Genomic DNA, 26,043 nt, shown 5'->3' on the forward strand with positions numbered 1-26,043 from the left:
GGTGGGATTTGAACTGCCAAATTGAAGGCAGCTGGCAGTCAGCCTGCAGTACTGCGCTCCGACCACTTCGCCACCGTAGCTCAGAGTAGTTTTCTGCCTACCTGGGAAAGTTGACTTGCTGGTCCGGTCTACCTGTTGAGGCTGGCATCTTGGACCCACCTTGCTAGACCCAAACTTCTGCCCAAAACAATTAAAAGTTGGTGCCCAGTCAGCCTCGATCCATCCCGGCTTCAAAGCTAGTGAACCTTCTTGGAGAACCTCTACTCAGAAGGAGATGCTGGGAGATTCTCTCCTGGCCCAACCGCCTCCGAGGGTGCTGCTGCACAGCCCCCGTTCATCCCAGCAGGGCCAAAGTGCTCATAGTGCAGGTAGTTGTGGAGCCAAATTCTACTGTAATGTGGGCACTTCCAGTCCTGCTGGATGCCAAGCTCCTTGGTGTCCGTCCTCTGCTTCCCTAACCCTAACTCCCGTGCTGCTGACCTACGGTGGGTTTTGCTGGTTTGCATCTCAGCTTGGCTTCTGTTGCTGTGCAAATCCATGCAAAACTGACCGTGGGGCAGGTTGTGTGCAGGAAAGGGGGGGGGCAGGCTGTGTCTCTTCCACCCTCCCTTGCGGTGGCCGAAGAAGAAGGAGCTCTTCCTCCCTGGGTTGGGATCAGTTGTATTACTCGGACGTTTCTGAACAGTATTGCACTTGTCCCGGCCTGTGGAGGGCGAGGGGAGGACCGGGCCCTGCGGAGGGGGCAGCTGGCACCAGCCAAGGGGGGGGGGTGGGCGAGCGAGCTGGTGGCCCTGGCGGGAAGCTGTGTGTTGCTGTTGTCGGGTGGATCACGATGCAATTTTGATTAGATTAGCAGGAAGGAAATTGCACGGTATCCATCTGTAAACCGCAGGACTTTCCTGGCTCTGGCGAGTCCTTTTGGGGGGGGGGCATAAGGGGAAAACCTGGGCCCTGGAGGAAGGGGTTCTCTTTGCAAAATAAACTGCCTTGCACACCCGAAAAGCTGCTTCCTTGCTCTGTTCCCCGCTTCCGTCCAGAGTGTTTGATCTAGGAGCCTTCCCAAAGGAAAATGGAAATAGAGATAATGTGACTGTTCACTTTAGTGATCCGTTTAAAGGTACGACCGTTCGGGTTCAAAATTCTGGCTACCACCTGTGACCTGTGGTCACATGACTACATTTTGGGTGATGTGGAGGTGCCGGTTGGCCAAAGGGGCCAGCTTCGTGCTAGGGGTGTGGGCACCCTCCGCTCTTGGTCTAGGAGAGGGGGATCTCGGATGCCAGAGATACTTTGCAGCTGAAAAGGAGCAAACACACTTTAAGGGGAACTGTCCCAACTAAATCTAGGGCTTAAAGCAGAGGTCCCCAAACTTGGCGACTTTTAAGACTTCAACTCCCAGAATTCCTCAGCCGGCTGTGTCTTTTCTTACCCACCAAAGTGGAGAGAGATTGCAGAGGAAGAGATCGCAAGAGAGCTCTGCTGGCTGGAGAATTCTGGGAGTTGAAGTCCACAAGTCTTAAAAGTTGCCAAGTTTGGGGACCCCTGGCTTAAAGCAGGAAGAGGGTTGGAGCCGGCACACTAATTGGGGTCTGCTGGCTTCATGGGAGCCTGGATGGAGAGGTCTGGGGTGGCTTTGAATTGGAGACTTGGAGGCCAAAGCATCATTGTTAATGGTGCATTTGAGCAACTCTTCCCATCTCGTTCTGGAATGGAAGAAAAGGGAATTTCGATCAGATTTAGGTTTGGGATTTGTAAAGGAAGAAGCTGCCATTTTTGGGGGGTGCCCCATAAATGCGTTGGGATGAGCTGGAATTGAGACCCGTTGAAAAATACGGTATTTGAGTATGAATGAAGGTTTAAGGGAGCACCTGAGGGTTTAGCTCAAACATGTTAAGATATAGCTAATGCAATTTGGACAGCTCCGTAAAGTGATAGGCTTGGAATAACTTTGTTGTCCCTTTGAGCGTACACTAATCGGCACACATTAAAATGAAATTTCGTTGCATGCAGCTCTCAAAGGTTTTCCACTTCCAATATACGCTACATAAACACAACATGGAGTAACTAGTTCATCTTACATTCTGTGCAGTTGCAACGGTACCTTGGTACTCACTGTTAATTGGTTCTGTGAGGCACGATGAGTACCAAACACATTTTTCGTATAAGGAATAAGTCACAAGGCAGCCAACACAAATTCTAGCTTGTGCGTTGACTACCAATAATACCGGAACAAAATTTTCCCATCAAAAGTGTTGAGTTTTAAAGCACTTGAGTATCGAGATACCACTGTAGTCTGGATTTAATTTGGATGATCATTTTATGGGATATATTTTATATGTTAAATATAACACACACACACACACCGGTCGGGCTGTCCTGGGCTAAAATGGGTGTCAGCATGTTGTGTGAACTCTGCCAGTCCCCAGCCAGCCCCTTCTTCAGCCTGGCAGGTGTGAACTAGCCAATTAATCAACCAATGACATTTTGGAGGCCTTTGTGGGAGTCGGCTGAGTTAACATAAAAATCTGTTCTCCTGACCATAATAATGAATATCTCTTCCTGTAACAGATGTTCGGCGTTTCACTTGGGGGTCCAGAAATAAATGTCACATCATTTCTGTTTCAATTGCAACATTTACTGTTTGCAAATAGATTTCATCTGCAAATGCAGGGTTTTTCCTTTCCTTTTTAGCCTGCCCGACTGGCCAGGATCATGCCGAGAGAAAAGAGTGGGATTCAGTCCGGTCTTTGTGTTCAGCTAATTATAATTCAGTGTGGTTAAACTAGCTAGCTTTGTTTTAGCAACTATGTTGTATAAACCGTTTGTGTGCTTCTTAGGCTGTGAAAACGGGGTTAAACTGAACAAAGTGGCTCTGTTAACTATGGCTAACCATGTGGGAACCCAGCACTGAGGGTCTATTCAAGAATTTGCAGAAGTATCCCAACTATTCATTTCACATAGTTCCATTTCCAAGACATAGTTGTGATGTGCGAACTCAACCAGTGTGCTCTTTGCAGAGATGCCAGCAGATCAGCCATGTGCTAAAACAGCAAGGACACAAGACGAGGGTTTAGCAACTTGCAAATAAACAAACCATGGTTTGTGATTTTTCAAGACACTGAGCCGGCTGAACATTGCACTTCCAGAAATTCAAGTTAGGATCATCTTGGTGGAAAAGAGATCTGTGTTTTTCTAGTGGGATGGGTCTATCAGGGCAAGTAGCCCGGGTTTGAATCCCAGAAGGGCATGGCTAGCTAGCTGATGAGAGCTAAATAGCTTGAAATAGATCTATACTAAGTCTCCCTTTATTTCTTGGTTGATAAATATAAATTCAGGGACGTGATGGCTAAGATGCTGAGCTTGTCAATCAGAAAGGTTGGCAGTTTGGCGGTTCGAATCCCTAGCACCATGTAATGGAGTGAGCTCCGTTATTCGTCCCAGCTTCTGCCAACCTAGCAGTTCAAAAGCACGTAAAAATGCAAGTAGAAAAATAGGTACCACTTTGGTGGGAAGGGAACAGCGTTCTGTGCACCTTCAGCATTTAGCCGGCCACATGACCACAAAGATGTCTTTGGACAGTGCTGGCTCTTCGGCTTTGTAACGGAGGTGAGCACCACCCCCTAGAGCCGGAAACAAGTAGCATGTATGTGCGAGGGGAACCTTTACTTTTAAATATAAATTCAGCACATTTCTCTGCATAGTACCCTCTGCCCTATGGAAAGGCCTCACTTGGAAAGTATTTAAAATTGTAGTAAATGGAGGGAAGGAAGGAGAAAAGGAAATATGAAGACGTGTAGAGGATGGGTGGAAGGAAATAGAATGGAGAGAAGGAAGGAAGGAAGGGGATCAAAGATGGGAAGGATGGAAGATCATGAGGAATCCTAGATAGCTTAAGCACCAGGCAATGGGCGTTCAATAATAGTTTCACCTCCACAGCAAACTTCTTTTAAAGACCATGCAACCGCTTCTTAGATCTGGCAGCGTTAAGAGGCTTCCAAGTCTCAAACCCACACCTCTTAAAACGTTGCCATGCTTTAACTGCCCAGGAGGAAGGCCAGGTGGGCTTTTGCCCTCCCACCCCCTGCTAGCTCGGTTGCCTTTGTTTCTGTGGAGTCGATTCCGAAGGGTCATTCCTGTGTGAAAAAGCTTCCGATAAAACTTCTAACCTTTTGACAGCAGTTCCTCCATCCGCAGGAAGCCACAAACCTGGTTTGCAAAATGACCACTAGATGGCGGTGTTGGCATGAGCCTTTTCCCCTACTGGGTAGGATGAATTAACATTGCAATTCAACAGTGTGTAAACCCCAATAATGGGCTTCACTTCAGTTAACTGCGATTCAGTTAGCTTTGAGAAAGTTGGTGCAAACCAGCGAATGCAGGAAACCCAGGTTTGCTGCTGCATTGCATTTTTTTTTTTTTTTTTTGCACACAGGCAACTGTGTCTTTTGCGGAGTCGCAAAAGGGAGTCAACCCCCAAGTGCTTCCCTTCTTTGACGCAAAGTGGACACCTTGCCATTTTGCCCACGGCCACCTGTCAGCTGACGTTCCTGTAGTCTGCATCCTTGCAAATTCCTTTTAATGGAGCAGTCCTTATTAACACGAAGACGTACACCTTCCTGGCTTTAAAATGTCAACGACAAAACCAGTTTGTTTCATCTTCATTGCATGCCTGGCAGCTTGAATGCAAACTATTGTTGGAAGGTAATACCTAGAAAATTGAAATATCCGGAGAAATATTAAAAAGGCAGAATATTTCCCCTAAAAAGAGTAGAAACTCAGAAGCAGAAACTCAGCCCCTCCCCACCTTTGCTAATGGACCATTACTCTGGCCTAGGCCAGCCTATTTTACATAACAAAGATCTCCAGGTAGAGCTATAAAAGGAATTTGCCCAAAGCCCTTTCATTGCATCATCATCCAGCAAGGCTTAACCAAGCCTGGGACTCGGGACAGCCTACAGCCGTGATGGCAAACCTATGGCACACGTGCCACAGGTGGCATGCAGAGTTATCTGCAGGCATACTTACCTCACTGCGCATGTGCGCACCTCACAACTGATTTTCTGCTGGTTTGAGGCCTTTTCGGCCTCCCAAAGGCTTGGGGAAGGCTTCTGCAAGCTTTGCAGGCTGAAAACTAGGCCCGTTTGGTCACTTCCGGTATTTTCGGAAAAACAGGAAGTGACAAAACGGGGCTAGTTTTCGTCTTGCAGAAGCCTTCCCCAAGCCTTTGGGAGGCCGAAAAAGGCCTCAAACTGGCCGAAAATCAGCTCTAAGGCACAGTGCTGGTAAGGGGGCAGCAGGGGGTGGGTGGGTAGGATTGCACGCGCATGCATTGGGGGCGTGGGGGGCACGCATTGACTTCTGGGTGCTGGCATGCAAGCATGAGCATGCAAGCAGGTGTACAATCTTTGCCCAAGAAGGTTAGCCACCACTGGCCTACAGCGTTGCCCCTGCATGGCTGCATGGGAGTCTGACAACCAATCAGAATACAAGCTCAAATTCAAATCCCAAGAAAGGTTATAAAACCCAGGCACTCTCCGCATCCCAGCCCTTTTTCTCAAGCCATGTGGTCCTGTCCACCATTAAACCATCTTTCCAAGCAGCCTCCATGTTTCCGGTGTCTTTTCTTCCCCACTTGGTACCGAACCCAGAAGGATAATTCTTCCAACACCACCATGCGCTGCGCAGACAGACAAGGAAGCCAAAGAGAGATAGACGACATTGGGGAAATAGCAGGAAGATGCTAAAATCCCGGGGATTTGCAGCTAGAAAGAAAAGGGCAGGTTTGCTGAGCGGAATGAAGAACAGCAGTGCCGTTGCTATCACTCATGGATGAACTGACAGTTCTCCTTTTAGCTGGATTCCCCCAGCAGCACAAGACTGCGAGATGCTTCTGAGACGCCTCGCCTCGCAATCCGCCTCGCAATCCGCAGGCGCTGTTGTGCGAAGAGATTTAACTCCAGGGCTGCGAGCCGTGAGCTACGGCGGGGTGTTAATGCTGTCTGCGGGTGTGAAATCAGTTTATAAGTGAGGCTGCACGGATCATTTTCAAAAGGCACTGGGAGCCAGGCTTGGCGAAGGAGGGAAGGCCCCAGGCAGGAGCCTTTGAGAGAGGATCCATCCGTCATCTTAAGCACTTTTGAAGTCGCTCAAGTTCCCTGTCCTCTAAAACACGGCTTTCCAACCTTGGCAACTTTAATCCTGGAGGACTAATGTGTTGGTCCTACTGGTTCCATGCTCCACAACGGTCCCAGTTTCTCACATGGCCCCTTGGGAAAATGAGTTGTCCATCCTGACATCCAGGGTTTCTCACTACATCTACTCAACCAAGTAGTCGTGTTTTTCTTTTTCTTTCCTTATCCTCACAATGAAAGCTAGTCAGGGGACTGTTTGCATGGCCAGAGAGGCTCCAATCAAGATTTAAAGCACCAAAATTCCTGCCCAGAAGTGCGTAAATGAAGATTCTTGGCCACCCAAGCAAAGGTGTCCGAAGATTGAATTATGGAAACTGGACTAATGTTTTTTTTCTCTCTTTAGTTTGCCAAGATTGGAGACCCCTTACTCTAAATCACCCTTTTCTTCAACCTTGGCGATGTTGGAAGAAATAAATACCCTTCTGGGTTCAGTTCCAAGTAGGGAAGAAAGACTCTGGGGACATGGTGACTGCTTGGAAAGATGGTTTAATGGTGGACAGGATCCCAAGCCTTGGAGCTCCTGGGTGAAAAAAAGGGCAGATGTGCTGACTAGATGACCTCCAAGGTCCCTTCCAGCTCTACTCTACTCTGAATTCGGAAACTACGAGGGAGCGGGTAGGGGAGAGGCTCTTTTCGGAATGGGGAGCCGGCCAGGTGGAGCCGCCCGCCCCAGGGGCAGTCTACCGCAGAGGGAGCGGCGCGGGCAGAGACCCCCCCCCCGCTCGCCCCGCGGAGCCAATGAAGAGCGAGGAAAGTTTGCGGGGAGCCAGTCAGGGCTGGGCGGGGGGCGGCCCGGGCCAATCCCGGCTCGGCTCGGCTCGGCTGCTCCGGCGGGGCCAGTCTTGCTGGCTGCTCCGGCGGCGGCGGCGTCTCCGCTCGGGCTCCCGCTTTGCGCCGCTCGGCTCGGGATGCGCGATGACCGACCGCGGAACCGCCGCGGCCCCCGCCTGGCGCCTCTGCGCCCTCCTGGCCGCCGCCCTCCTGCTCGGCGCCCGGGCGGAGCCCACCTGCACGCGCGTCCGCGCCGCCTTCCAGGCGCTGCAGCCCGGCGCCCGCGGGGTGCTCGAGAGCCCCGGCCCAGGTGAGCCCGCGCAGCCCCGGACGGCTCTGGCGGGGAGGAGGAGGCGGAGGGGGGGAGAGCCCCGCTCGCCTGGCCGGAGAAAGAGGCGCAGCGGAGGATACGGCGCCGGGGATGCGCTCTCCCTCCCCCCTCCCTCCCTATCTTCCTTCTTTCCTTTCCCTCTCCCTTCCTTTCTTCTCTTCCCTCTCTCCCTCGCTCCTACTCTTCCTCCTTCCTTCCTTCCTTCCCTCCCTCCCTCCTTCCCTCCTTCCTTCCCTCTCTCCTCTCCTTCCTTCCTTCTCTCCCTCTCTCCCTCCTTCCTTCCTCCTTCCTTCCTTCTCTCCCTCCCTCCCTCCTTCCTTCTCTCCCTCTCTCCCTCCTTCCTTCCTTCCTCCTTCCTTCCTTCTCTCCCTCCTCTCCTCCTCCTTCTTTCCTTCCTCCTTCCTTCCTTCCTTCCTTCCTTTCCTTCTCTCTCCTCTCTCCCTCCTTCCGTCCTTCCTCCTTCCTTCCTTCTCTCCCTCTCTCCCTCCTTCCTCCTTCTTTCCTTCCTCCTTCCTTCCTTCCTTCCTTCCTTCCTTCTCTCCCTCCTTCCTTCCTTCCTTCCTTCCTTCCTTCCTTCCTTCCTTCCTTCCTTTCGTTCCTTCCTTCCTTCCGTTCCTTCCTTCCTTTCTGTCTCCCTCCCTTCGGACTAGCGCCTTTATTCTTCAGCGCGCAGGACGGGCGGGAGCTCAGGGATGGAGATGCGCCCGGGCTGACTGTAGCGGGACTGGCCGCTTTTCCCCTCCTCGCCCCGGCCGCTTAACCGAGCCGCCGGTTCTCCCTGCGGGGGGGGGGGGACGCTCGGCTTGCCGGCCGTTCCTTCTTCCCGGGCCTTCCTCGCGCGCGCGCCTGGGATCGAGCGGGGCAGGGACGGATGGAGGAGCCCCTCTTCCTCCTCCCCGGGAAAGGGCTAGGCAGCCTCTCTAGATAGAAGGAGCCGCGGGTTAGTCGCGCGTCCCGTGTCGTGTGAACGCAGCCCAGGAGCCGCTGGAGTCCCTCTGCGGGCGCGGGCGCTCCTGCAGCATCTGGGTTTGCAGGTAGACTGCCCTGGGGTGTGGAAGCGCTCCTTCAGGACCCTGGCAAAGGGAGATTTGGGAAGGGATGTACTTTTGCCTCCAGTTTAGGTTCCTGCTCCAATCCTGCACGGAAGTGTCCAGTGGGGGCTGGCCAAGCAGGCTTAACCCTGCGCTGGTAGACTCTGCCTAAAACTGGGGTCTCCAACTTGGGTAACTTTAAATCTTCAATTCCCAGAATTCCCCAGCCAGCCAGCCAAAAACCTCCGTTTCGCCCAGGCTGCACCTGATGCAGGAACTGCCTGGCATATGCCCCGAGGTGGCTCATTTCGGGGCTGCCAAAGTCTTATTTCTCTTATGTTCTGCTTATGTAGCTGGGAGGTTCCCTTGGAACGTAAAAGGTGAAGTGCTAAATTAGAAGTACATTTTTATTTCAAAGCTAAACAAAGGGTGAAGCTTGCGTAAATCCTCCACGAGGAAGGAAGGAAGGCTTTCTAAAAGGGAAAGAAAAGAAAAAATAAAGAGGATAAGTCATGAGTTATTCTTGCAAAAAAAACCAAAAAAAACCCCACTATTTTCATTTTTTTTTTTATGGAAAAGTCTGCATGCTGCAGATAATCCAGTTGGGACATAAGAATCGGTTTGCCAGACTTGAAGGTCCTTTTGAAGTCGGCTTAAGCAGACTCATTTTGAGAATTACAAAGTGTTCAAAGAGAACGAAAAACAGCAAAAGATGAGGAAAAAAATTGAGATGCCGGCTTGTCTCTTGCTACGTAGGGCCTTTGCATCTGCCTAACAACTCCACCGTAGCTAAATGCTAACATCTGAATCCCTCCAGCAGCTGTCCAGGATAGTTTGGGGTTACCTTTCCCAAGATGGCCAGCTGAGAAGGAGAATGATAGCCTGTCTATCCCATCTTGGGTGGGGTACCAATTTGGAGGGCCTGGGTTTGGAGACAGAGGTTGAAACCTGTCATTAAGGGGTGTTTACAAAGCTAGGATGTGATTTGGCATCTTAGCTAGACCAGGGGGCTCCAACCTTGTCAACTTAAGTAAGCCTGGAGGATTTCAACTCCCAGAAATTCCTAGCCAGCTTTCTGAGTCATTTAACCAACTATCTGAACTTTGATCACGTGACCTGCAATGGGCCATTTGCTAGGAAACTACGAAACTGTGTGGTCGAAACTATGTGGCCGGGCTTAGTTTTTGGGGAGGGAAAAAACAGGGGGAGGGAAATCTGCCTCTGCCTACCAGCATCCATCAGTATTCATCTGGTTAGCGTCCTGTCAGTGTGTGAGAGAGTTGAGGGCTGTTTGAAAACTGAAAGAGTATTTGCTGTGTGAGCAAGAAGGAGACAGCAAGGAGCCTGGGCGTGGCTTAGTTCAACTGTTCTGTACTAAAGCTGGTTGCTGCTCTGAAACTGAAACTCCTCTGCTCGTGTTTTGCCTTTGGAAGAGATTTCTTTTCAGATGGGGAGGGGGAGTAGAACCAATAATAATAATAATAATAATAATAATAATAATAATAATAATAATAATAATAATAATTAATAATAATAATAATAATAATAATAATAATAATAATAATAATAATAATAATAATAATAATATAGGAAATACTAATGATCTGATGGTCATTTGGAAAAATCCTTTCTTAGTGAGCCCCTAGAAGCCAAGAGGAACCTAGGTGCCAAATTTCAAGTTTGTAGACTTTACAGTTCTGGAGATTTTGTGATGACGCCTGAGTGGTATTTCACATTTTTATATAGAATAGAATAGAATTCTTTATTGGCCAAGTGTGATTGGACACACAAGGGATTTGTCTTTGGTGCAAATGCTCTGTGTACATAAAAGAAAAGATACATTCGTCAAGAGTCAAGAATTATCCGGTACAATACTTAATGATAGTCATCATATTAGGAAACAGTCAATATAAAACATTAGGATACAAGCAACAAGGTTACAGTCCTACAGTCATAAGTGGGAGGAGATGGGTGATAGGAATGGTGAGAAGATTAATAGTAATAGTAATGCAGACTTAGTAAATAGTTGGACAGTGTGGAGGGAAATATTTGTGTAGCAGAGTGATGACTTTTGGGGAAAAAAACTGTCCTTGTGTCTAGTTGTTCTGGTGTGCAGGGCTCTATAGCGTCCTTTTGAGGGAAGGAGTTGAAACAGTTTGTGTCCGGGATGTGAGGGGTCTGTAGATATTTTCCCAGTCCTTTTTTTGACTCGTGCAGAACACAGGTCCTCCATGGAAGGCAGGTTGGTAGCAATTTGAATTATCTGCAGTCGTAATTATCCTCTGAAGTCTGTGTACACACACACACACACACACACACACACACACACACCCATCGCCCAAATCAGAAGAATGGCTGTATTTCTCTCTTCCAACTGCTCATTTCTGGAGATCTCAGTAGAGTAATTACACTTTGATGATCGTCTCCTTTCCAGAACGGGCTCCATAAATCCTCCCGTAATCAGGGCAGTGTCATGGTGACAGGGTGGCTTCCTGTTTATTGCTCTCTCGGTCTTCGCTGCTGCCACCCTGGCTCTGCCTGTCACCTCCAATCTTTTTCTCTGTCCCCCTCTTCCCTCGCTGGCCACTGACCTCAACTCAACTCAACTCGTAGGGAAGAGAAGGAGCAGGGGAGACAGGAGAACAGTCTTCCAATACTTGAGGGGCTGCCACAGAGAGGAGGAGGAAGAGGTCAAGCTATTCTCCAAGGCACCCGAGGGCAGGACAGGAAACAACTGATGGAAACCAAACAAGGAGAGATTCAACCTGGAAATAGGGAGAAATTTCCTGACTGTGAGAACTACCAACCGATGGAACAGAAGTTGCCTTCGGAAGTTGTGGGAGCTTCATCCCTGGAGGCTTTCAAGAAGAGATTGGACTCCCACCTGTCAGAAATGGTGTAGGGTCTCCTGCTTGGGCTAGTGGGCTAGACTAGATGACCTACAAGGTCCCTTCCAACTCTGTTTACCTCATAGATAGATAGATAGATAGATAGATAGATAGATAGAGAGAGAGAGAGAGAGAGAGAGAGAAAGCAAGAAAGCAAGAAAGCAAGAAAGAAAGAAAGAAAGAAAGAAAGAAAGAAAGAAAGAAAGAAAGAAAGAAAGAAAGAAAGAAAGAAAGAAAGAAAGAAAGAAAGAAAGAAAGAAAGAAAGAAAGAAAAGAAGAAAGAAAGAAAGAAAGAAAGTTGTGTGAGTTTCATCCCTGGAGGCTTTCAAGAAGAGACTGGACTGCCATTGGTCAGAAATGGTGTAGGGTCTCTTGCTTGGGCTAGACTAGATGACCTACAAGGTCCCTTCCAACTCTGTTTACCAGATAGATAGATAGATAGATAGATAGATAGATAGATAGATAGATAGAGAAAGAAAGAAGAAAGAAAGAAGAAAGAAAGAAAGAAAGAAAGAAAGAAAGAAAGAAAGAAAGAAAGAAAGAAAGAAAGAAAGAAAGAAAGAAAGAAAGTTGTGGGAGTTTCATCCCTGGAGGCTTTCAAGAAGAGACTGGACTGCCATTGGTCAGAAATGGTGTAGGGTCTCCTGCTTGGGCAGGTGGGGGTTGGACTAGATGACCTACAAGGTCCCTTCCAACTCTGTTAATCTAATCTAATAGGCCCCATCCTTGCTCTCCAGAAACATCCTGCCTGTCCAGTTTTCTAGTGGAGATGAGACCTTCAGGATTTGTGCCTCTACAAGACAGTCGCCGGCTAACAAACTTTCATTTAAGGACAGTTCAAAAGTTACAATGGCCTTGGGGAAAAAATGATTTGCAGCCTGTGCTCAAAGTTATGACCATCACCCACCACCTCATTTTCAATTCGGGGCCTCTTGGCTTGCATTCACAACCAGTTGTGGCACCCTACGGTTGCGTAATGGTGTTTGGCAACCTTTCCAGGAGGTTCAGCTGGTTGCAACGAGGGTATTCATCCAAGTGTGGCTTTCCAATCTCACTCAAAATTCCTCATTTCCCTCCCTTATTATGGAAGGATTTTTAGCGGCTTTTAACCGCAGTCATTTCTGCAGAGAGAATGTTTTTAATTTAGTGATGGCAGCAGAGTCGGACAGTGGGGAGGAACATGGGCCAGTCCAGGTGTCTGGGGAGGACTCGTACGAGGGTCCTGCGTCCAACACAGAGATGGGGCCAGGACCATCTGGGAGTTATGTGCCGACTCCGAAGCCTCCAGAATCTGACAGCAGCGAGGCAGAGGAACAAGGGGAGCCTGTTCCCAATGCGTGCATGCACAGAGCTGCCAGAAGGCAAGAACAGTTAAGACAAAAGGAGCAACTTGGGAGTAAGGCTGGGAGGTGATTGGCCCCTTCCATAAGACATAAAGGAGGAGCAAAGGGACAGGAGCCTTTGCAGGAAGCAAGGTTGTTCGCTGTGGTTGGTTTGAAACCTGAAAGCTCCGTGGTGCATTTGTCCTCTGTTTGGTTTTGAAAGACTAATTGGTACTTTAGTCATTGGCAGCACTTCAAGTCAGATAAAGGTGCATGCTTATCAGACTTCTCCCGAAGGACTTTGGCAGGCTTCCATGGGACTATTTATAACTGGTTGAGACTCATTATGGGCTGTGAATGACGATCATTCACAGCTGTTGAGCTAAAAATATGTTTGTTGTTGTCTCAGGAAGCCTTGGCTAGAACAGAAAGCTCAAAAGCGCCACTCTCTCTACGCATGCAATATTGGGAAAGGAAGGGTGGGGGAAACGATCCAAAGACCACTTTCTGATTGTTTTCCAGCCCACAAGAATATTGGAAGAAATTATTTAACCTTGGCTTCTGATGATTAGACTTGTTTATGATGCTAGAACGACTGTTTAGGTTTATTGATGGTTTAATTGAAGCTCAAAGGGCCACTGATTTTTAGCTTTTTATCTGTATCGAAGAAAGTTCAGAATTTACTTTTTTGGGCAGCTTTTGCCTTCTTTTGGTCTGCGCTGTCCAGTTTTACTTTGTCTGAGCCCCTCTTTCTTTAAATTCCTTTTCTTTTTTTGGTATTCTAAACCTTTTTGAAACTTTGAAATAAAGTTTTGAAAAACAAAGAATATGGGAAGAAATTCTGCCTCCCATCCGGCTGTGGGACCCGGTGCAAAAAGCTGGTGAAAGGACCGGAAGACATGGCAGAAAACCACCTCCTTCTCCTCCTCCTTCTTCTCCTCCTCCTTTTCCTCCTTCTCATTATTCTTCCACTCCTCCTTCTCCTTTTCCTCCTCCTTCTCCTCCTCTTCCTCCTCCTCCTCCTCCTCCTTCTCCTCCTTCTCCTTCTCATTATTCTTCCACTCCTTCTCCTCCATTTACTTCTGCTCCTCCACCTCCTTCTCATTCTTCTCCTTCTCTTTCTCCTTCTCTCCTTCTCCTTCTCCTTCTTTTTCCATATCTGTTATCAGATGTTGGCGATCATGTTGGTGATCCTATTTTTTTAAATCAATTTTATAAATCTTCTTGCCTTGTTGGATTTTGCTCTGGGTCATGAGACACAAAACGAGGCCACAACGCAGGTGTCCGCGGGTGACTTTAATTTTTTTAATGGAGGAACCATGAACAAGCAAAACAAGTGGTTTTAAAAAACTTCTCTTCTTATGGAGAGAGCACATCAAAAAGCCCTTCGCCCTGAAAGGTTTCCTGTATTTCGTGACCATCTCCAAGCTGCCACGCCAAAGTTTAATCTCTTCATATTGGGGGATTATGCAGGAGGACAGCCTTATCAATTTTGTGCAACAGGAGCCTAATGATTGCTCACTACCGGTTTCCAGCTTCCCAGATAATTTAATTAAAGTAGGCAAGATGGATGCCGCCGTAGTATTCTCTTCATTGTATTGATAAGACGATTAAATAAATGTCTTACAAGATTACCGTAAAGCCGTTTCATTTCCAATGGCCTGTCTCGCTTCTCTGCATAGCTGTAGTTAATTTGCTGGCACAGTTTGTCCCAGGTGGCCTGGTTATCCTTTCGGTGCGCGCTTCTTAAATAATATTTCTTTCTGGAGATTTGAGCTAACATTCCCCACCTCCCCATAAATTCCAAAAATCTGTTTGGATCTGGTAGGATTCAGGCTGGGTTGAAAGCTGATGGCCATTGGATTTTTAACTCGGGATGTCTCAGCCTTGCCCACTTGAAGAGGGGTGGATTTCAGCTGCCCCAAATCCCCCCAACCATATTTCATTTCATTAAAAGTCAGTAAACGGAAAGACCTTGGCCAATATAGTTTCCCCCTCGGCCCTTGGAAGGAAGCGATTCAGGGCAAACCATTTGAAACATCTCACCAACATACTGTCTATGCAGCGCCTCATCCAGACGGTTGTCCGGAGTCAGCCCTGATGTCAGGTTTCCAAGTGGTGAATTCGGGCTTGACGCCTGACTTCAAGACGTACTAAATTTTAATCCTGGTTGCATCTACAGGTAGTTCTCAACCTACAATGTTTAGTGATTGTTTGAAGTCGCAGTGGTACAGAATAGAATAGAATAGAATAGAATAGAACAGAACAAAAAGAATAGAATAGAATAAGAAATAGAATAGAATAAGAAATAGAATAGAATAAGAAATAGAATAAGAAATAGAGTAAGAAATAGAATGGAATAAGAAATAGAATAAAAAATAGAATAAGAAATAGAATAGAATAAGAAATAGAGTAGAATAGAATAGAATAAGAAATAGAATAAGAAATAGAATAGAATAAATAAAATAGAATAAGAAATAGAATAAAATAGAATAGAATCAGAAATAGAATCAGAAATAGAATAGAATAGAATAAATAGAATAGAATAAGAAATAGAATAAAATAGAATAGAATCAGAAATAGAATCAGAAATAGAATAGAATAGAATCAGAAATAGAATAGAATAGAATAAATAGAATAGAATAAGAAATAGAATAAAATAGAATAGAATCAGAAATAGAATAGAATAGAATCAGAAATAGAATAGGAATAGAATAGAAGTAGAGTAGATAGGGACATGGTGGCTCAGTGGCTAAGATGCTGAGCTTGTCGATGAGAAAGGTCAGCAGTTCGGTGGTTCAAATCCCTAGCGCCGTGTCACGGAGTGAGCTCCCGTTCCTTGTCACAGCTTCTGCCAACCTAGCAGTTCAAAAGCATGTAAAAAATGCAAATAGAAAAATAGGGACCCCTTTGGTGGGAAGGGAACAGCATTCCATGCGCCTCCGGCGTCCAGTCATGACCACGGAGACGTCTTCGGATGGCACTGGCTCTTCGGTTTTGTAACAGAGATGAGCAGCGCCCCCTAGAGCTGGAAACGACCGGCACGGATGTGCAAGGAGGGAACCTTAGAGAGTAGAGTAGAGTAGAATAGGAGGTGGAAGGGATCTTGGATGTCTTCTAGTCCAACCCGGTGCTCAGGCAGGAAACCCTACCATTTCGGTGCCATGAAGTAAGGAATCCGAGGGCTCCGGGGGAAGCGTACGGAGGGCCCCTTCACACCAGATGCTCCTTCTGAAGTTAGCGCAAGCGGTGCTTTCTCTTCCTCCTGCTCAGCAGTTTCTGGGTCTTCTGCTTTGCTGGGTAATTGAGTTTGCGGCTTGCAATTATTTCAGGACCATAAGTTGCTCTCTTGATAGCAAAATAAATAAATAAAATAAAATGCCGCCCTGGAACTCTCCAAACGGTAGGAACCTGCTCCAGGCAATTGCTTTCCTCTCGGTGACCCTTTGCGGTTCCTTTCCTTGGCCAAGGGATTAATTTGAACAACATTCCGAAAGTGCCATTTTTGCAAGCCCTTCTTCCCTCGCCCCCCTTTCCCTCCTTTGCTTTTCTCCTCGTGGCTTCAGGAAGTCTGTTTATGTATTTATGTACGTAATTAAAATAGAATGGGAGCTGTAGACCCTTGCAAATTAGAAAGCGCTCTGCTTTTATGGATGGATATTGGTAGGCGCTGCCTTGGCCGACTCCTTGGCCTCCTTTGCATATCTAAAGCAGTCAAAGAAACCCCCTCGCCCTTTGGATCATCCTGGGGAGGATCCAGCAGAAGATCCCTGGGGGGGAGGAGGGTTGGGATCTGTCCAAAGGCAGTTGGCTCTCCTGGAGTTGGTTCTCCACTATTCTGCCCGAAGCAGGTTTCTTTCTTTCTTTCTTTCTCAGCTTTAACATCATTCAGCTTAACAACTGTCGGTGCTTCACTTCACAATCACTATTAAAAGCTTCCTTCCTTCCTTCCTTCCTTCCTTCCTTCCTTCCTTCCTTCCTTCCTTCCTTCCTTCCTTCCTTCCTTCCTTCCTTCCTTCCTTCCTTCCTTCCATTGATCCATCCATTGATCTATTCTTTTTCTCTATTCTCTCTCCTATTTCCTTCCTTCCTTCCTTCCTCTCATCCATCCATCTTTTTCTCTTCTCCCTCCTGTTTCCTCCCTCTCTCCCATCCATCCATCCATCCATCCATCCATCCATCCATCCATCCATCTTTTTCTCTATTCTGCCTCCAATTTCTTTCTTTCTTTCCTTCTTTCTTTCCTTCCTTCCTTCCCTCCTTCCATCCATCCACCCATCTCTTTCTCTCACCTTCCTTCCTTCTCATCTTCTTTGCTCCTTCCTTCTTTCCTCCCTCCTTCTCTCCCCATCCATCCATCCATCCATCCACTCATCTTTTTCTCTATTCTGCCTCCATTTCCTTCCTTCCTTCCTTCCTTCCTTCCTTCCTTCCTTCCTTCCTTCCTTCCTTCCTTCCTTCCTTCCTTCCTTCCTTCCTTCCTTCCTTCTCTTCTTCTTTGCTCCTTCTCCCTCCCTCCTGCTCTTTCATGCCCCCCCCAGGTATCTCAGAAGGCCCTACTTGATGAATGAGTCCCGGGCTTCATGGCCACGTGCCGCAGCCCCCGCTCCCTTCTCCCCGATGGGACCGGGAAGGCAGAGCAATTTTAAGAAGGACCATTAAACAAAGGAATTACCTTGGCGGTTGAGACAAGGAAAATAGTTTCTCTCCGGAGACTTTCCGAATTAGATAAAACGCTGAAGAGGGAAAAGTATGTGGGTTTTGGCTGGCTTCCTAGCGCCCCCAGCCTCTTTCCTTCTCTTGGCCCAGCGCTAGCAATGTACTACCCTGCGTGTAGCACGATTTGCAAGCAGGACCAACGTCCTTGCTTGGCCCTAGGAATTCAGAAGGGAGCTTGTCTGAAGCTGCAGGGCAGGGTGGAGATTCAAGCTCACCTGGAGCAAGAACTTTACCCTTGCTAGAAGTTTCCATTCTCTCGCTCTCCCACAAAAGGTGACCCAACAGACCTAGCCCCTCCCTACCGCCAAAACTACATGCTAACCCCTCTCCCCAATGTCTGTCTTGACAGGGTCAGATTTGCAAATATGCATCCCCAAAGCTCTCACCTGTTGCTCCCGCAAGATGGAGGAGAGATACCAAGGCTTGGCTCGGTCCAACATGGAGCAGATCCTCCAGACGGCCAGCATGGACTTGAAATTCCTCATCATGCAGAACGTGGCCATTTTCCAAGGTAGGTGAGGGCAGGGGCTTCGTGCCCTCTGGGGTGGGTGGGGAATAGAAATAGAATAGAATACTTTATTGGCCAAGTGTGATTGGACACACAAGGAATTTGTCTTGGTGTAAATACTCTCAGTGTACATAAAGAAAAGGTACATTCGTTAAGAATCGAGAATCATAACGTCATGTAACGGAACTCAGAGGTCGGCCGGTAGGGTGTTGCTGGATGAGACAAGGTGGGGACGACTCGGGAGACAGGAGGAAGAGCTACTGGTGAGGCAGAAAAGAGATAATGGGCCCTGGAAAAGGAACGGTGGCTAAAGTCTCGGAAGACCTCCCTAGTTTCTTGGGCTGTAAAGGGGAGGGGGAGGAAGAGGTGTCTCTTCAAAATCCACAAGGTTCCGTTAATTTACCTTACAATAAAGTTATGGCTGGTACGTCCGAGTGTGTTTTTTGCCTGGGATGCCTCATAAGCTGACATCAATCTGTGTGAAAGCAGGGGTGGGATTCAAAAATTTTAACAACCGGTTCTGTGGGTGTGGCCAGGTGGGCATAGCCATGTGACTGGGTGGGTGTGGCCTCTTCCTCCTCCTCCTCCTCTCTTCCTCCTTCTCCTCCTCCACCTCCTCCTCCTCCTCCTCCTCCCTCCTTCCTCCTTGTTCTTCTTCTTCTCCTTCCCCCCTTTTTGGGCCTCCTGGGCCTCTTGTTCTTCTTCTTCTCCATTTTGGGCCTCCTGGGCCTCAAGCTCCGGGTAAGACAGCGAGGGGATCCTGGCACAGCTGATCATCAGAACAGCTGATCGTTGGGAGGGGAAAAATAAATACCTTTAAAAGTGACTGGGCGGGGGAGAATGCAGTCAGCGATGTTGCGCATGCACGATAAGGATTGACTGGGCGGGGAGGGGTGGGCGGAGAGGGGCGGGGCCAGGCAGTGGCGCGATTTGCCGTTTCTCAAAAATGCGCAGAATCATAACAACCGGTTCTATAGAACCAGTCCGAACCGGTAGAATCCCACCCCTGTGTGAAAGCACGTCTCTTTCCTCCCCCCTCCCTGGTCTTTACCGCTCAAGAAACTGGGGAAGGTCTCTTCCGATGTTTGCCCCACCCGTGTTTCTTCTGGGGGGTTCAGCTGCCTCTTATCAGACCACTGCCCGATCTGCAGATCTTCCTCCTGCCTTCCATACCATTACAGCTCCCAGCTGAGTGATGTTTGCTGGTTGCTTTGCAAATGAGATCTCATTAGCTTCCTCCCCTCCTTCCTCCTTGAGTGTCAGAGAACAGAGCCAAACTCTCCATACGAAAACATTTGTGTCTTGTGTTCAACTGGGCCTTAATCATGGTTTGCTGACTGCTTTAGGTGCAGGGCTTAGGATAGAATAGAATAGAATAAGAATAAGAATAGAATATTGGAATAAAGAATAGAATAGAATAGAATAGAATAGAATAGAATAGAATAGAATAGAATAGAATAGATATTGGAATGAAGAATAGAATAGGAATAGAATGGAATAGGAATAGGAATAGGAATAGAATAGAATAAGGAATGAATAGAAGGGAATAGAATAGAATATATGGAATAGAATAGGAATAGAATGGAATAGGTATAGAATAGAATAGAATAGAATAGAATAGAATAGAATAGAATAGAATAGATAGATAGATAGATAGATAGATAGATAGATAGATAGATAGATAGAAAGAAAGAATTCTTTATTGGTCAAGTGTGATTGGACACATAAGGAATTTGCCTTGGTGTAAATACTCTCAGTATACATAAAAGAAAGGATACATTCATCAAGAGTCAAGAATCATCAGGTACGACACTTAATGATAGTCACAGGGTACAATAAGCAATCAAATCATACTAGGAAACAGTCAATATAAATTGTAAGGATACAAGCGACAAAGTTATAGTCATACAGTCACAAGTGGGAGGGGGTGGGTGATAAGGAGTGATGAGAAGGTTAATAACAAAAGTAGTACAGACTTAGTAAATAGTTGGACAGTGTTGAGGGAATTATTTGTTTAGCAGAGTGACGGCGTTTGGGAAAAACTCTCCTTGTGTTGTCTAGTTGTTCTGGTGTGCAGTGCTCTATAGTGTCGTTTTGAGGGAAGGAGGTGAAACAGTTTATGTCCGGGATGTGAGGGATGTTAGCTATAATACGAGGCAGAAATGGACATTTGGCTTTTACGGTTAACAATCCGTCCAGAAGCTGGTTTGGGGAACGTTTCCCCCTGTGCCTTTCAGGGCTATTTTAACGTGATTAAATATGGGTGGTGGGTTCAGAATTGATCTGAACACTTCTGAAATAAAGGCATGTTTTCCAATATGAATATATGAGGTGGGGAGAATCCTTGGTGGCAGACGGAGAACCAAACCCAGCTCTTATTTTTGCGGTATTTTCCTGCTGCAATCATGGAAACGCCACAGGGCCTGGAAAAAAAAAATCTAATAATCTAATAAAGTTTGCTAAGTGAACACAGTAATTGACACGCCTGGACGGCATCTCACTAAATGTCGAGCGGCTCTCCCCAATCTTCCATCAGCAGAAAGTCTGGTGCAGCTTCAGCAGGAAGGGAATTCAATTTAGCGCAAGGGGAGCATCGGCTGGAGTTGGCCCTGTCACTCAAGCAGCCCCTGCGCGGGGCTGATGGAAACGTCCCGAAATGAGTTGCGAAGGGCTGGCGCCGCGTGCGTGCGTGCGCGTCTTGCGAATGGGTTGGCTGACATTTCCATACATGGCATCAAACGAAGGAGGTGTGTGTATGTGTGTGTCGTGGGGGAGGGAGAGGTGGCCAGGCTGTAAGAACTGTTTCTCAGCAGGTGAGTGGAGACCTTTCCGATTTCCCGGTGCAGATAAAACAGCGGCCAGTTGAGATGACGCAGAAGTGGGGATGACTGGGCCGTGGTTCCCCCCAGTGGTGGTATTCTACCGGTTCGGCTGAGCTGGTAGCGGCTATGAGCAGCGGAGACCCAACACACTCCTGGTTCCCCTCCCCCCAGGAAGGGTTCGTGGAAGATCTTGCTCTTCCATCTGTTTTGTCTCCAAGATGACAGGTTGGGAGCTTCTCCTCTTAAGCAGGGTTCTCAACCTTGGCAGCTGGAAGACGAACAGACCTCAGCTTCCAGAATTCCCCGTCCATCTTCAAGTTGGGCGGGGTGAACTCTGGAGCTGGCCTGACTGAGGCCATCTTGGGGGCTTCCCTGGAGATGAGGGATAGGCAGGGTGGGGAATAGAGATAGCTGGGGATTTGTAGCCAAAACAAAACACTTTCTCCTGGGAAACAAGGACATTCCAACACAGGTGGCTGAAGAGAGGAGGAGTGATGTTACCAAGCAACCAGAGAGCATCTTGATTGGACCATCTGACTGTTTAGGAAAGGGGGGGGGAAACTTTTACTTTTAATTAGGTGAAAAGCGCGGGAACCTCTAGAGTCGGTTTTCACCAGTCTGTGCCAATATGATATCCCCAATAAACTTGTTCTTTGAGGAATCTACCTGCCTAGGAGTTCCGTTCGCTATGGGTGGATTACTTGGAATCCTGACAGTGGACTTGCTTGAAATGCTTCCAGGATGGTGGTAGTTCTCCATATCATGTGTCATCATCACCCTCTTCCTAGGGGCATTTCGTTCCTTAACAGGGTGGACTTCAACCACCTGTCAGTTAAATGTAGCCAATTGGGACCCCGCACACTTTTAATGATGTTATCTTGAATCTCTTTGGTGGCCCTTAAAGCCAGGCCTTAAAGTCTCTGCGTTTGGTAAAAGCCGGGCTGGATTATTTATTTTGTTATGACAATAACCCCATATGAATTGTATTGGCTTTTTTCTTGAAGCAGGCTTGAAATTTGCCCGCTAAAGAAAGGGTCAGCCTTCCTATCTCAGACTTTTCCTTTTAGGGGCAGCGGAGGGGAGGGGACGGTGTTTCTGTTTTTGAATCCAGGCCACTGCCAAAAGAATGTTCACATCAAGGGGAAAATGCCTAAATTCTAAATTTAAAAAAAAAGGAAATAAAAAAGAAATAGCAAGATCTTCTCTGTTGATACCTTGCTTTGCGCCTTAATCTGCTTAAACTCTTTTCATCTATAAATTGGAATTGATCGGGTTTGTATGATATGCTGTGTCAGGATGCATAAACCCATCATGGTTTCTGGGGCTAGTTAATTCCTCTTCCTCCTCCTCCTTCCTCCTCCACCCTCCCCCTCCCCGCTCCTCCTCCTCCTCCTCTTCCTCCCTGCTAGCTAATTCTTTTTCCCCACAGGGTCTTTTCAATGGAATGGTGGCTTAGCTGCTCTCCCACACTCAAACAAACAAACAGAATTGGGGAGCAGTGGGGCAAAAACTATACCTTTCTTTTCCTTGTTCTGTGTAACACAAGGGTGGAAGGGTTTCTTACCCCAAGAGGAGCCATATTTTGAGGCCAGATGCAAATGGAAAGTTGCTGTTGTTTTTTTTTGCTCTCTCTCCTTGGTTGGCTGGAAAAAATGGCTCTGTTGCGTTTCCAAGTGAAAAAGAGAATGGAAGCAGCGATGACTTCAGGTGAGCTGCAGACTGGTTTGGAAAGATTAGGGTGAAGAAACTGCAGCGCGGCTGAAGTGCCATCTGTTTGTTTGAGGAGAGCTTAACGAGAGTTGGGCGATTCCCATCCAGTCAAATGGCATCTTCCTGCAATGTATTTACTACTCCGGCAGCAACCTCCTGTTTTCTGTAATTACTTCTCTAGGCAAGAATTATCTTCTGCGGTTTAAGTCTGAATACATTCCAAGGGCTCTGGAAACGCTATAAAAAAACAAAAAACGCCAAGTGATTCTTCAGGATTTCGCTCCGCAGCTGCAAACCTCGCCACAACCTCCCGAGCCTCGATGTTGCCATCCCTTTTTTGTGGCTGCTCCACTTGTCTTCTTCCCTTCCCTGCCAACCCCTCGCCCCCAAACATTTCCCCCTGCAAATGTGTTTGCTGTCTGGGCTGAAAAGGGGATTAAATGAGGAAATAAATTCTCTTTTGTCTGTGCCGGAGTATTTAAAATGCAGAGAAGAAACAGTTGGTAAACACGGGAAAAGCACAGCAAACAGACCAAGGCAAGGACAAGACGGGGTTGATATAAAACAAACATTTTCCCCCTCCTCTTGGGCTGCTGCGATGGGCTTCGTTTTCAAAGCCCCCCTGAGATAAAACCATAAAGCAGCCAAGGCGGGGGGGGGGGGGGGGCTAGGGAGAAAGAGAGAAAGAGAGACAGATGAGCTTTTCCTGAGCCCATTAAGCTGTCAATACACTGGTTTCCTGACAAAAACCCGAGGCCGTTATTCACCCGATTGACACTTGCCAATGATGCAAGCTCCATCCAGCCATCTAGAGTGGTGCCAGGTCCTCTGGATGAGTTACATTAATCCGTGCTCAGAAGAAAAGGGTGAGGGAGCCAAGGATATGCTGCATCCTGGCCATGTGCAAGTTGAACATTGGCTTCGGCCCCAAGGGCCGGATTCCCATCGAGCTGGTAAGATGGGCTTTGCGTGCCTTGGCTGATGGCTGAGGGCAGAGCTTTGAAGTGCTCTCCGGCGTGTAAAATCCAGCGTTCCTATTCATGCCTGATGCTCAAAAGCCTCCCTGGGTGGAAATATGGGGATTTCTCCTTTCTTCCTGCTTCTCTTTTGCTGAAGGATGCCACAGACTAAGGAGAAACTTCTTGTCTTGCCCCCGTTGGAGTCTGACTCCGAGGGAGAGGAGGAACAGCCCACAGGGAGTGGGAGTGTGGCTCCAGAGGTTGTGGAGGAAACTGGGGAAGGGCACAGGCCAGCTGGGCATTCAGAGGAAGACCCAGGCCCATCCCCTCTTCATCCTAGGGCACATAAGGAGGAACGGAGAAGGGAGCAATGTGAATGGCGTGGTCAACGGGGGAGGAAGGGGCCCTGATCCCCTTCATGGGCTGCAGCTGTGAGGACTGTTTAAAAGGACAAACTGCGCGTGGCTCAGTGCTGGAAGCAAAGCATGAAATAATTCTAGTCTTTCAGTTCTTATCTGAGTTCCCAGTGTGTGTATTTCGATATCTATGGACGTCTTTGAGCCCTTATCCTGCCTTGTCTCCTTAATTGCTTCAGTGCGGTTTGTGTTCTTTTTTTATTATTTATAATTTATATGAGTCTGAACGGAATTTCTTCCTTTTCGCAAGTTTGTGGGGGAGTTTTTTCTCCAGTCAACGATAATTGGACCTTTGAAGCCAAGTTGAAGGAATTAAAGAGACTTCAGCTTTTTTTTTATGACTTTGTATCCCACTCTGGGTCATCATACTTCCTAACAGCCAGGACAATTAGCCAGTGCAACAGCTGGCCACCAGAAGTTGTGGATGATTCATCGTTGGAGGTTTTGAAGAAAAGACTGGACAGCCACGTGTCTGACGTGGTATAGGGCAGAGGTCTCCAAACTTGGCAATTTTAAGACTTGTGGACTTTTAAGACTTGTGGTCTCCCTCTTGGGCGGAGGGTTGGACTAGATGACCTATGAGGTCCCTTCCAACTCTGATTATTTGTTATCTGTTAACTCCTGCTGGCTAGAGAATTCTGGGAGTTGAAGCCCACAAGTCTTAAAAGTTGCCAAGTTTGGAGATCCTTGGTATAGGGTCTCCTGCTTGAGCCAGGGGCTGGACTAGAAGACCTCCAAGGTCCCATCCGGCTCTCTTCTGATTCTAAAGGTCCCAATTCCCCTTCTGATTTCTTCTGGGCCATGGTGCCTGCCGATTTTCATTTTCCTGGCAACCCTCCTGCAGCAACAGGTGGGTCTTTCCTCCCTTGCCCCACTGAAGCTCCCCAGGGAGACTTTGCGTGTCCAGCTGAATGTCGTCCCCCCCCGCCCCCGGCCAGAGGTGGTGAATTCAGCAGGTTCTGACCGGTTCTGGAGAACCAGCAGTGGAAATTTTGAGTAGTTCGGAGAACTGGCAAATCTCACCTCTCACTGGCCCCGACCCCATCTATTTTCTGCCCCCCATCAACTCCCAGCTGATTGGCTGGCTCTTCTTTGGTTGCCCTGCCCAGGAGAACGGAGCTGGAAAGCAGGTTACTGGGGTGGGGAGGGAAGGGAGACTTTGCAGTAACTTTCTCCCAGGAGTTGGAAGGGGGAATGGGAGTTTTGCAGTATCCTTCCCCTGCAACGCCCACCAAGCCAAGCCAGGCCCATAGAACCAGTAGTAAACTTTTTGGAATCCCACCACTGGCCCCCGGCCCACCCCCAGGGACGAGTAAGCCCGAGGTCCCACCATTTCTGCGAAGCTCTGGAGAGCCTTGGGACCAGCCTCTGCCTTCCACAACCCCCTGTGTGGAAACACATAGGCTGGGCAGGTGTGTGTGTGTGTGTGTGTGTGTGTGTGTGTCTCGCTCTCTCTGTCTCTCTGTGTGTGCATGTTTATCTAAGGTGGAGCCTGGAAGAGATGTGCGGAGGTCGGAGGTCGGCTGAGCTGATGACCGGCTGCTGATCTTCCGTCTGGCTCTCTAAGCAAAGCTCTTGAGGGATTCCTGAAATGCCGGAAGGGGGAGCATGGATCATTTGGGGGGGGCTGGGTAATCTCAGCCTGCCGGAGAGGAGGGGGAACGGATGGGAAGGCAGGGTGGGGAAGCCACCTTCCTCTGCGAGGGTTATGAGCTCAACAAGCCACTTATTTCTGCCGTTATATCGCATTATTTTCCCACCCCACCTCTTGACGTGCCAGAACCATTTTTTGCTCTTTGCACTTTTAGTGTGCGGCTCATCCCGGTGGATTTCCAGGGGGGTGGGCTCTTTGGTTAGGGGGCTGTTCATCCCCTTTTCCCTCCTCCATCAAGCAGCCCCGTGGATAAGCGGCTCCTGGAGGGAACGTGGACTCTGTTGCTCCTGGGGAACATTTGCCACCGTGGGTGGTTCTTCAAGAAGGCAGATGCTGCTGCAGACCGGATCCGAAACTCCTCAGCGACAGACTTGGGGGTGACCCACTAGAAATGGCGGTAACAGAGTGGTGGGATTCATTTTGTTTTTTACTACCGGCTTGGTGGGCGTGGCAGGGGGAAGGATCTTGCAAAGTCCCCCTTCCCTCCCCACCTCACTAACCTGCTTTCCAGCTCCGTTCTCCTGTGCAGGGCAACCAAAGGAGACCCAGCCGATCAGCTGGGACTCAATGGGAGGCAGAGAAGAGATGGGGGGGCAGGCAGAGGTGGGATTGGCTGGGGTTCTCCAAACCAGGGGTCTCAACCTTGGCCACTTTAAGCCTGGAGGACTTTAACTCCCAGAATTCCCCAGCCAGCAAAGCTGGCTGGGGAATTCTGGGAGTT

The 26,043-nt window shown here is 48.1% G+C and overlaps 2 protein-coding genes across 3 annotated transcripts in view; both read left to right on the forward strand.

The window, feature by feature from the left end:
* Window positions 1-26,043, forward strand: part of MOSPD1 (motile sperm domain containing 1) — a 139,152-nt gene that overhangs the window by 104,448 nt on the left and 8,661 nt on the right. The gene's annotated exons all lie outside the window — the stretch shown is intronic.
* Window positions 7,107-26,043, forward strand: part of GPC3 (glypican 3) — an 87,527-nt gene continuing 68,590 nt past the window's right edge. The window contains exons 1-2 of the mRNA XM_087971912.1: window positions 7,107-7,272; window positions 17,603-17,764. Coding sequence (XP_087828038.1) covers window positions 7,107-7,272; window positions 17,603-17,764 — 328 coding nt within the window. The remainder of the gene's footprint in view (window positions 7,273-17,602; window positions 17,765-26,043) is intronic.

Source organism: Notechis scutatus, chromosome 10 (genome assembly GCF_049901735.1).
Source record: "Notechis scutatus isolate UNSWTSFEM ecotype Mainland chromosome 10, rNotScu1.2, whole genome shotgun sequence".
Lineage (NCBI taxonomy): Eukaryota > Metazoa > Chordata > Lepidosauria > Squamata > Elapidae > Notechis > Notechis scutatus.